Genomic DNA, 12,429 nt, shown 5'->3' with positions numbered 1-12,429 from the left:
TTCCCCATAAACAACCTTCTGAGACTGAATCCTTATGCCAGCAGGAAGGAAGAGTAAAACATACTATTTCTTGTACTTTACCACAGGGGATCCAAAATAAAAAGCTTGATAGAGCATCCTAGATTTGCTCAAAGAAGCCCTGCCAGGCTGGAAGCCCAGGGATGGTATAGAGCAGAGACAACTGTGTGCACTCTCTCACATATCGTAGTTTATCCACAGCTTATCAGCGGATAAACTCAATGCTTTGAACTTGGACTGGGCATGCTTGCATACTATGACTGTAGCTTGCCAAATTCTGCAAAGTAAAGATATTTCTTGATTATATAGAACTTTTCAGTAACAAGTGGTTATGTGGGTCTTCAAACAGGACATAATCATATTTTGGGAAGGTCCTGCTAAAAATTGTATTAGTTTCAGGAACATATGCATCAAACATCCATAAAATGTCTACCAAGGAAGTCACTTATGTTAGGGTCTTATCTTACATATTAGGGATTATTTTCCTTATGTTAGGAAAATCAGTCTGTGTTTTCAGCATTGTGACAACAGTGAATTTGAATTAAGGCGTGATGAAAGATTGATGTTGAGTGATTAAATAAGATGTTCAGAGGACTACCTGATGAGTGGATCTAGCTCATACACCATTATGCAGGTTGGACAATCTGGGTATAACAGGCTGCGTGAGATATCTCCACCTTCCTGGATTTCCAGTCTTTAGTAGCTGTAATTTGTTTTGTTCTGGTCAACACAATGAGTGTTACAAAGGCTTTTGTGATGTTAATAATAGATATTACACAAATATTTTGTTGTTTCTCCTGTGAGAACACAACTTTTTTAAGAATAATACTTACATTAACTTTTTTGTGATGGATTAGAAGGATCCACCTTCTAGTAGAGTAGTTGTTAAACTGCCTAATTGTCAGTAAACTGTGCATTGTGTATGGAGAAAACTCGCAGTCATTGGGATCTCCAAAATGTGCAGTGCAATAATAATAACAGTTCTGGGGAAAGAGTTCACTGAAGCTTTTGTTTTTTATCAAAAGGGACAAGAGCTGTATAACCTGTCCTCTAAAGTCACATTTCTAACACTAGGGGTCAAGTTGGTATGGGCTTCATCATTCAGGAAAGCCAAAACTAAATTCACTGGCTGATGAAAAAAGGGTGAACAAAGATTATTATTGTATCATTAAGGATGACAGTTATTTGCATACGGAATATATTATAATCTTTTGTTTCATTGTCAAACGAAATTGTTAATATTCATAGAGAGCTGTCCGCAACATCATTCTCTATACAGGGCTTACTGCCTTGAAATTTTGGTTAAATCCTCATAGCATAGAACAAAATTTGGTTTGAAGATCAGTAAATGTTTACATCATTTTTTTATGAAAAGTTTTAGAGGTGAAAAGGAATGTGGAAGACCTTACAGCATCTTTCCAGCCACCATTCTTTCCAAGTAACAACACACAGATAGTAAATCTTTAAAAAATCAAATATTCTTGGATGATTGCATGGTAAATTTTGTTAAATGAAAAGAAAATTCAATCAGTTATAAATTCCCTTCCCACTTGCTTGAGTAGCCCTAAGAGGCTAATAAACTGTAAGCTTCAGCACTGAAAGAAATAAAACTAATAATCTGTATGCGAGTATTTTGTTTCAGGGCTTTCCTCCCTCTTATGAATGGTGTTGAGTTTCTGTAGTCTAGTGACATGTCATAAGGTATTCTCTTCAGCAGCAGCTTGAAGGAGACAGATTACCCTTCAGGTGCCTTAGAAATAATAATACCATTGCAAAGAGGTTAAAAATCCCAGAAAATAATGGATTTTAATAAATGAAAGTTGTGGAAATCAAATATCTGTTGCTATTTTTGTCTCTTGCTTAAAAACAATCATCTTGATCTTGGTCATCTTTTATGTCAGTTGTGATTTATTCACTGTCAATCATTGTCAGTCACTGAAGCAATAAGGAGGGGCATTATATTGTGCAATCACAGTGCTCACATTTACCTGGTGTTGTGAAGGTAACTGCTGCCTCTCCCAGTTTATATGTGCTTTCCTAGTATATCAAATGTACGGTTATGAGGAGGTTCAGTTTCACCTTCCAGCTGCCAAATATTACAATAAAGTTAATAAGGCCCCCAGGAAAAGGGATGAGCACTAGCTTCTCAGGCTTGTTATGAAAGGTCAGTCTGAAAATTTCAGAGAGGGCAAAGGGACTGTATTTTAATGGCACTATGCTGGTGCCATTGAAAATCCTAGCTAAAAACTTACAGGGAGAATTTTTTAAAATAAAGTAAAATAATTGATTTTTCAAGAACTGAGGAAAGACTTTTTAAAAATATGTGGAAAATTTTCATATATATTTAATGAGTACTGTTTCAGTTTAAGCTTTTAGGTGCAGACTGTAAATCTTGGTTCTATGTTTATCTTTTGCTGAGGGACATATGAAATAGAAATATTATTTGTTATTTTTTTAATATTACCATAAATATATGCATGTAGGCAACCCTTAGCTCCTGAAAGCTGTCACACGTCTAAGTGAATCAAAACATTGTATCTTTCAGTAACTGAGGATATTTTTCATCTTCCAATGAAACTATTTAACAATCATGATAAAAATTAAGTGGAGTTATGTATCATATTTATCAATGCAAATCATATTCTGATAAATGTTCTTTCAATCATTAGATCTCTAGTAGACAGGTATAAGTCTCAAGACTGCAGCCTTTGCCTGTGTGTTGTCTACAGCTTGTCAAAAATTGCTCTCCAAGTAATTTTCAAAGAAAAAATTATGTGTTTTACAGAAAGTGCATACTTGAGGCACTTTTTTTTTTTTTTTTTAAACAGAGCATATATGCTGAAATATTTTTGGTTTGAGAGTTTTGTTTTCCAAAATATCATTAGCCCATGTTAATCTAGCAATCTAAAACTCTTAGATGACTAGTTTTGGATAAGACATCTACTGTTTTCTATAGGGAATTAACGAGCAAAAACTTTGCTGTTAGCAAAAACTAGGCTTTAGTGACAGTGACAAACCGTATTGTCCCAGACAAAAAATTTGCAAAGGAATGTGGACTCAGTTCTTAGATTTATGAATAAGCATTATAGCAGGGCTTCATTTTTGTATGTACTATGTATTTGCCACCCTTTTAGAGTCACAGGGAACACAATCCAATAATAATGCTCATGAGGTAAGAAAGCATAATTATATGTTAAATATTTGAATAAGGACAAATTGATTATTAAAGTTTTTTTTTTCCATTCACAGTTCTTGAGAAATATCCCTTCTGTTATTACTGAAAAGAAAAATAATCTGAGTGGGGGCCAAAGCACATTGGCCAAGCAGAGACAGGAAGGCCGAGCTTTCTCAAGGGCAGCAAGTAATACTTATATTGCAGATGTTTGTGCTATTCCTGTAACAGGCCTGATCCTGCACTACTGACATCAAAGGATGTTTTTCACTTCACTTCATTGAAGAAAGTTTTACGTGGAAAAATAGAGCTAGTTCTACAGTTCTGGTAGTTTGGTCCAAATCCCATAAACAAGCAGTTGAATAAATGGACACATTTAGGCTAGAATGAATACTTTCTTTTCCTTTCAATTCAGCTATGCATGGTAATGAAGAACTAAAAAAAAAGTGACCTCAAAAACGATAAAAAACCTACTCTTAGTGAAGCACCTGATTAGGAAAAGAAAGTGAACTGTTCTTACGTAGTTTTGATTGATCTTGTGGATTTTCTGCTGTCATAAACTTCAAAACGTATCAAACACATTCATTAACTTAACACATGATCTTCCTTAAAAGCCAAAGCTGTAAATAATCATATCCATTAAAATAAGAATTGATTAGATGAATGAATAACAGCAGTGCCTGATTTTTATGATATGTCTAGCTACTTAATGTACAAAAGAACTGCATTCAAACTGAGGAAGGAAAACTTGTTTTAATTCAACCACTGCATTATTACCAAGTGTCTGATAAGCATTTTTCTTCTCTTATTGATCCCACTTGTGTTCAAAGATGCCTTTATTTAGAAAGAAATTCAGTTGTGAAGCGAGAACGGCAACTGAACCGCTTTAATAACTTGTTGTCTTTACTATTTCAGAGCTGCAGGAAACTAAGACCTCCGAATATCACAGAATATCCCACAGTCCCCTGGATTACAGGATATTATTCATGGATGAAGATCAGGATCGGATCTACGTGGGCAGCAAAGATCATATTCTGTCTTTGAATATTAATAATATAAGCCAGGACCCTCTCAGTGTAAGTTCAAGATTTATTTTGAGAATCCAAGGTTGCTTTACTACATGCTTTTCTTTTTAGACAAAAAATGTGTATTTAAGTATTTTGCAGCAGGCAAAATTCCAGGCCCTCACTTTATTGAATTGTTAGTCCGTGTTTTATGTGTAATGCAAGATGAACAAGCTATTAGCATGGCTGCTCCTCAAACACTGTTTAGAAACTGACCTGTTTACTCCTTTTGGAGTGACATGGGGGCATGGCTTGCCCTCATAAGGAAATTTTGTATGGGTTGATGGTTTCCGCTTCTCTCCAAGATTTAAGATAATTCAGAGATACAGTTTTAAGAGAAACCTGTAAGGTAGAATAAGATGCATGCTATCCTTTCCAGGCCTATATATTTTTGGTTTGTACTCTGAAGCCTAATCACTGAACTATTTTCCAATCTTTTGTTATGTCTGTGTCAGCCCTTGCCCTTCAGTTGGGTAGCTGAGATACCTCCTATCTGTGGTTTTTTGGACACTATGACGCACATCTCCCTCTTGACATCACCTCTTTTCTGGCTTCTCTTATTTATCAAGATGCCATTTTCTAAGGACTCTCTGTGTCCAACCTCCCCAAACTTTAGTAGGCAGCCTATATGAAAATAGTCAAATTATAAAATGTTTAAACCACTTTCACAGATTTGTCTCTTGTCTCCAATCCCAGTTCAAATCCAGCTTCTCTGCTTTTAAAATAGGTGGTCTACAGAAGTACTTGTGTGCCCAGAAGCCAGACTGTTGAGACATTACCTCTCTACAGACTTTGCCTTGCCTATCTTTAGATTATCACAGCTACAACACTACCTTAAAGTGTACCATAAAAGCCTTGTTCTACCAAATTCATCTGATCCTTTAATCTATGGACTTCATTACTGTACCTCAGGAGTACTGAGGGGCAGAGATATCCAGCTTGCAGCAGCGAAGTTAAGTGGCTTCCTTAAGAGGCAAGGCTTTTAATGTGTCAGGGGAGAGAGAGAGGCCCCACTGGAGGGTGATTAAGCGCAGTTAAATTAGACTTTTCTCTGAATCACCCTCTGGACATGCCTGTCTACCTGAATTGATTGTGCAGGGAGTCCGGGGAGGCTAACTCTAACTTACACATTGAAATTAAATGCCTCTCATGTGACGGCGTGAACATGTCCTTCCTTCTCCTAATGGTACAGAAATCTTCCTCTGAAATGAGGTCGCCTTCTCTGAGCTGAAATAGCTTGTGTGACCTTTTTACTAATTCCCATCTCACCAGTGATCCAGCCACCCTTGTCTGCGAGCTTGCTCTAGGAGCTTGTCTGGCACAATCCAGCCTTCCCTTAGCAGGTCAGTTTTAATTCTGTGCAGAGTTCAGTTAGATAGGAAGGCCTCTGCTGCATGAAATATATTCTGCAGTATAAAGCAGTGAGGCATCTCAACAGTCTATTTAGGCCTGGAAAAACTAGAATTAAAAAAAGTTGACAGAAAGCAAAAACACACAAAATTTTCTGGCAGTGAATGTGATCACCCAGTATTAGGCTCAGAATTAATCTCTGCAATTCCACACATTCTTTTGTTTGTTTATTTATTTGCTAATCTTATGCCTCTATAGAAACCCTATATACATATGTATACATACCTACAACTCTCTGCGTATATGTGTATATATATATATACACACAGAGATCTTTTAATGCTATTATTTATGTTATCTTGAGGCTAAATGTTATCAGGCTCTGTCACCTACTAAACTTCTAGGGAGAGATTTCTAATGGATGTCTTTTCTATTTCAAAATCAAAATAAATAATGGAAGAAGCAGTTTTGAGTATAGATCAGATAAACATTCAGACATTGAGGTGTTTGTTTGTCAGTAAACTGTCTGCACTGCAAGATACCTTGGAAAGAAATCAAGAAATAAGCCTGAAATCTTAAGATTTTAAGCAGGTTTTATTGTAAGATACTCCAAACTTTTACTGTTAAAACCAAAAAATTTTTACAAGAACCCTTCTTTCAATATTTTAGTCTTCTGGTTTCTAGCTAGAAATTCAGTAAAAACAAAAAAGTAAAGATGGACAGTAATTTAGACAATGATGAAAATTTCTCTTATTTAGAAGAAAGAAGTTTAAATAAATTCATTAACTTATCTTAAAATTATTTAATAAAATTAAATTATACCAGCCAAAACCGTGGGCCTTTATTTTGTTTACTGCATGCTAAGACAGAAAGTTGTTTTCATTTATCAATGAATTTTTTGACTTATAATCGAGGTGTAAAAGATATCAAAATATTAACTTATTAGTGTAACTTAGGAAGTGAAATGTTTTGTTTAAATTATGTAGTAAATATGTTACTTAAAAGATACTTCTTTCCTTACAGATTTTCTGGCCAGCATCAGCAAACAAAGTTGAAGAGTGCAAAATGGCTGGCAAAGATCCTACAGTAAGTTATAATCCACATGCACACACATACACAAATTACATACTTGGCAATAAAGTAAGAGCACCTTGAGTGCAGCCAAAACAAAACGAAAGAAGTGTTTGTTTTTCTTTGTAAATGCTCTGCAGGCCAAACGATAAAGTCAAATTATGAAAAAACAAGCTATGTAAACAGAATGCACCTTCAGACTTTGACAGATGGAAAAAGATATGCATTGTCCACTTACTCACTCTTTTTTCTTGTTACTAGTCCAACTGGGTGATAGTACTTTTCCAGATATGTCCTGGGGGTGATGCTGAACAGCCTGCTGAGCTGTTGTTCGGGGTAGGGAAGTGCTCTGGCTGTCTGCTTGCCCCAGGAACAGACTCTACAGGTGCATGGTACCCACTGTCCATAGCCTGAAGACCCCAGACTCAGGAACAACGCAAACACCTCTTTCCATTACTTCCACAAAACAATGCCCATATAAATATCTCTAGAAAGAGGTAAAAATGATCTCTGAAATCACAGGAAACACAGTGCATGGAGAGATTACGCTGAGTCATTTTGCACTACAGCTGACTGTTCTCCCATGTAAATGCAGACACCTTCCAAAGGACCTAAATCAGATGGTAATTTCCCTGTACAATCTTTATACATAATAGGTAGAAAGGTATTTTGAAAGACCCAGTGAGTGGTACAACACAGCAGATCCTGGCTTTGACCGAGTTGTATATTAATGTGGTAATCTTCCTAAAGTAATTTGAATTTGCAGTCTGTATATGCCTAGACAGAAGACAGATAAATTGTAAAACAAAAAGCAGAAAGTCACATTTCAATTCTATTCAGTTACCTTCTGACTTTTTAACAGTTCAGCAGTACCCAAAGGTCTTTATCCTGGTTTCCTTTTTAGTTCTTTAGATATAGCTATTTTCCAACTGCTATTTTAGTATTAGAATTGAGAATCTAATCTGAGCTAGCAAATTGAAATTTCTCACTACGAAATTTATAAGAAAAAACAATGAAATTTTGCTTATATTTTTATTTGAGGAAAAAACTATGGAAATCAGAAGCCTTCACGTTAGGTATAATTGTCTTTGGAACATACTCCTCAGCATATATCTAGGATCATAAATAATGACGTGATTGAAGGACTTAAGCAGGTGTACTTAACTATAGCTTTTAATTTCAGAAACAACAGAATTAATGCAAAAGTCCACCAAATTTAGTATAAAAACTGTTATTTATTTCAAAGGTCTCTCTGTCATGCCTAGTATTTCTATTTATTTTAGCTACACATTTTGTATTTTTAATTAAGCCTACAGATGACATGCAATTCAGTTACTGCAATGTTACAATAATTCACCTGAGTCCATTTTGTAAGAAAAATATGTGTGGGCTTTATTTTGAAAATCTATTGCAAATGCTGATGAATGTAAGGAAACCAGAAAGTTGGCCTACTGGAGTGTTGCTGTAACACTGCTTTTTCAACACTGTGGAGAGTAATTCACTAAATGGCTGCACAGCAACAGAATGATTCTTTATGAATAACTATATTATGGTTGGTATGGCAACTTATCTGCTTTCTTTCCTGATAGCTATGGTAGTGAAAAACAAGTATTTTTCCTATTGAATATCATATTTTTCTATACATCTTTACATCATTCTGGTTACTGCAGCGTGCGGTAAATTCTACAACTAGTGGCCTGTTAAGTTGCACTAAATGGGAAAATAAAACTTGTAACTTTGTTAATGGTGATTAATGTTCACCCTAGTTACTATGTCAACTGCATCATCAAGTTGTGATAGACTAGTTAAGGAATTTTCTTTTCTTTGAAGTACAAAAGTTGATTAGTCTCAGTCATGTTTCCAACATATGATGATATTCTTCTAGGGCAAAAATAGGAAAAACGTAGATAATAATCTAAGCAGAAAGTAGTATGCAAAATATGTGATCCACGGGGAAAAAAAAAAAGCTAAGACACTACTAGGTACTGGACTCTCTGGAGAACTTTTAATCTTGGATATTTAGTTGTAAGTCTTTCCTAGCTTTTAATCATACTGAAGTACTCAAATGTTGCTGCATTAGTGGACAGGTTTCTGCATAGAACATCTGTTTTTACCACAGTTTAATTGTGGGTACAGCTAATATCCTGTAACATAGTTAATTAAGAATGTCCATGTGCATCAACTTTAACTGATTTTTTGATCCCAGCTGTGCATTGCAGAAGAAAAATTAAGTTCCAAAAATAGAAGCTTACATTGAGTTTCTTTGTATATGTCCTTAAGAATTTAAAAGAGAAAAAAAAAGGTACTGAAGAGCAGCTGCTGATCTCACTAAAATCACTGATGTGTCTTATTGAAAGCTCACTGAAATAATGAGAAAAAGACAACACAATGCTAAATCACTGTTTGCAGATTAAAATTTATAGCTCTGTTTTAATAGCATTCTTGTGAGTTTCACTCCTGAAAATCAGAAGAATTGAGAATTTCAAATAAAAAAAAAAAAAAAGGGTGGAGGGAATGCATGATAACGTTTGGTCTGTCAGAGAATAATGATTGTCACAAGGTAAAAGAATAGATAGATTTGGAGCAGCCAGTAAAGGACTTTATGCAATCAGCAAATTCTCTTCCAAGGAGAAATAGGAGGGGGCTCATTTACCCGACCACTAGACAAATATTGATGTCTGAATTTGTCATCTTTGGCTGCCGCCTTTGTTGCTGAAAAGCAATTGTCACTTCTAAATAGTATGTTCACCAGGCTAACTTGAATGCTTAAATAGTATGACATCTATTTCTCTCCATTTACTGTGATGAGATCCCAGGGCATAGATGTCTGACTTTCAGATATCTACAGTAAGGCAGTTCCCCAGACACTGCTACTGAGTGAGTTTTGGTATCAGCTCCAAGAGAAGCACTGGTAGTATATGAATATCTACTGCTTAGCCACCGCCTTTGACAAACATCCATCTGAAGACAACTATCTCATGTCACCTCAGACCAGACTGATTTAAAAAGAATAAAGTACTCCAATATCAAGGAAAGGGAAATAAACTGAAGCATAAGTGCTCTTGAATAGCAGTCCTACAGAATATATTCTGAAATAAGAATTTCTTGCTTGGCTGGCTTGTGGAGTCACAGTGCAGTACTCAGATTACTCATGTAGCAAATTGCAAATGGAGTTCAGTGTTTCAACACTAGAGAGATGGGCAAAGGCTCAGAGATCGTAAAATGGTCTTCCTGCCAGACAGCATTAAAATATGAGAATGTTGGTCTTTAGCCAACTTGTGTTACTTGTCTGTAAATCATCAGTGAAGAGACATGAAGACAGTATGTCAGATGGTTACCCCAGAAGGCTGTCCTTAAAGAAAATAGCCGTTCATCTAACCACCCCTGCGTTCTCGCCATAGACACTTTGGAAGACACATGGCAGGGTACTGAAGCAGTGTAGAAAGTGCCACGTATCAGTGACTGTTCATGTAGACATTGTTTCCTGCTCCTGATCCTTGAAGACTTTCATTCTGAGATTTCTCAGCATTTAATTCTTTAACTAGGAGTCTTCTAGAAAAGTTTTCTGCAAACAGCAAGAAAATAAATCATCAATTTACACTCTGGTATATATAAGCTAGTGGTATACCTTCAGCTGTCCTTCCCTTTCCACAGCCATAATGTGGATTGGCAGTACTGCTGAGAAAAACAGGATTTTGGTAGCAAGACGTTACTAAAGCCATCTTTGAGCCAAACTAAGATAGCTGGATACCAGAAAGTTGAAACATTTAGGAACAGCCTTCAGCTTTAGAGAAACAATGTAGTTTGACTGGGTTAAAGAATTTTTCTGATATCACTAGAGTTAACACTTAACTGAGGACATGCAGTGCTCCCTGGTGAGAAACTCCTTCTATGAACTCTGAACTACCTACAGTTATGCACCAGTTTTCAGGTGTGAAAATTCACCAAAAATGTGAATGTCTTTGAATATAAATAAACTGTGTAGTCTGCTAAACAAGGATTAACTCTACTGATTTTCATGACGATGACTGATGACACAGTTTCCAATCCTGTGCTCACAGAACACATGCAATTCTCACTGTCTTTGGTGAAGGTTTGGATGATTGAATATGAAGGCAGTTCTGGAATCTCAGTAAGAAAAAATATTCAGAAAAAAATCTATTTGCAACCTGAAGTTGTTCATAGTCAAAAAATGAAAGAACAAGAGAAGAAAAGGGTATGCTAGAAGGAGAAAACTGTAAACCTGATGGTGTGAAACTGTGTGGCTCTTAACATTCTGGTTTAATTTTCATGTTGTTGATCTTCAATATGAAGCAACAATTAACTGCAAACTTCCTTTGTGTTGTTCGGAGTTTTAAAGTTTTGGAAAGAAATTGTTTCTACAAATAACAGAATCTGAGATTTGGACTTGCTTTGCTTGTTAATTATCTCCAGCTGTGATGAAAAAATTAGGGGGAAAAAAGACTGGTTTGGAGGTGCCCTTAAGGAAACTTCATAAGGTTACTTGTTTTCCTGCAGAGGCCCTGCTTCTTTCCATGCAGTCTGTAGATGAAAATTAGTTTGCTGTGTGGAAATGGGAAAGGTATATGCACTCCTCTATAACTCCTCTATAGTGCCCTAACAATGCCCAGTTCCCAGACTATGCAAAATGGAGTGAAAAGAAAACAGAAATCTGCAGTGGTTCAAATCCAGAGACTACCAAACTCAGTAGCTGTTTTCATGATACTATTAAAATTATAAACCATGTCTTTTCCTTCAAGTTCCCAACTTCTAATATTTGCCAATGTGAAATTATTTTTTTCTGTATCCCCTGCAGCACGGCTGTGGAAATTTTGTGCGTGTGATACAGTCGTACAATCGCACACACCTGTATGTCTGCGGCAGTGGCGCCTTCAGCCCCGTGTGTGTGTATGTCAACAGAGGGCGCAGGTCCGAGGTACGTCTCTTTTCATTTTATCCACTCATTTTGTGATGCATCTTACTAGTTTATGCAAAACTCAAAATTTTGAAAATCCAAAAATCAATGATTGGAATAGGTTCCTTCACCCACGTTAAATAGAAAAAGGACAAAGATCCATAATTTTCTGGCCTGTTACCAGCTACAAGCAAAGCCATGATCAAAAGCCATGCCTCAAAGATGATGGTTGTCCAAAATTCCGCAGTCATACCAAACACTGGGCTATATTTGATCCTACTTTTTATTTGACGTTGCTGGTGATATCATTCCTACAATTTGTTGGAAAATTTGCCAAGAAATACTTGAAAGGGAATAGTGAGTTAGATAACAAGTAAAATATGCAGTCCAATTTTGATAATTTCCATGTCTTACTGATTCCTGGGAGAAGCCCTTAAGTGGGCTAACTATTCAGGTATGTGAAGGTTTGCTGGACTTCAGCTTAAGACCCACTAGATGCAATCCCAGTACAGGTAACCTTTATCTGCTGCCAAAGTTTTGCCCCATTAGATTCTGCTGGGATGAAGTCGTTAAGCTTTCTTATCACTTTGAGATCTTCCAGGGTGTAAATCTTACTTTCTCTAGAGATGCCTCCAGTTTTTCTATATTCAGTTTCACTGTGTATTTTCAATATACAAAGTACCAGATGTTTCATAAGTATATTGTCCAAGTTCCTGATTTGAAAGTGAAATGTTTGTTTATGTTCAAATGTAATAGGTAATAACTTAGGCAACCAGAAGGAGAAAGAAAAGCACTTAACCAAGACCCAGCACCTCAGTAGATTTTGGGTCAGATTCATG

The 12,429-nt window shown here is 36.2% G+C and overlaps 1 protein-coding gene across 2 annotated transcripts in view; it reads left to right on the top strand.

Moving 5' to 3' along the window:
- The window catches only part of SEMA3C (semaphorin 3C), a 122,937-nt gene that overhangs the window by 63,789 nt on the left and 46,719 nt on the right, over window positions 1-12,429 (top strand). For both annotated transcript variants that reach the window (XM_074827909.1, XM_074827910.1), the window contains 3 exons: window positions 4,106-4,266; window positions 6,628-6,690; window positions 11,492-11,611. In XM_074827909.1, the coding sequence (XP_074684010.1) occupies window positions 4,106-4,266; window positions 6,628-6,690; window positions 11,492-11,611 (344 nt within the window). The remainder of the gene's footprint in view (window positions 1-4,105; window positions 4,267-6,627; window positions 6,691-11,491; window positions 11,612-12,429) is intronic.

This window comes from Strix aluco, chromosome 5 (assembly GCF_031877795.1).
Source record: "Strix aluco isolate bStrAlu1 chromosome 5, bStrAlu1.hap1, whole genome shotgun sequence".
NCBI classification, from domain to species: domain Eukaryota; kingdom Metazoa; phylum Chordata; class Aves; order Strigiformes; family Strigidae; genus Strix; species Strix aluco.
Note: the sequence above shows the minus strand (reverse complement) of the source record. Positions and strands in the feature narration are given on the sequence as shown.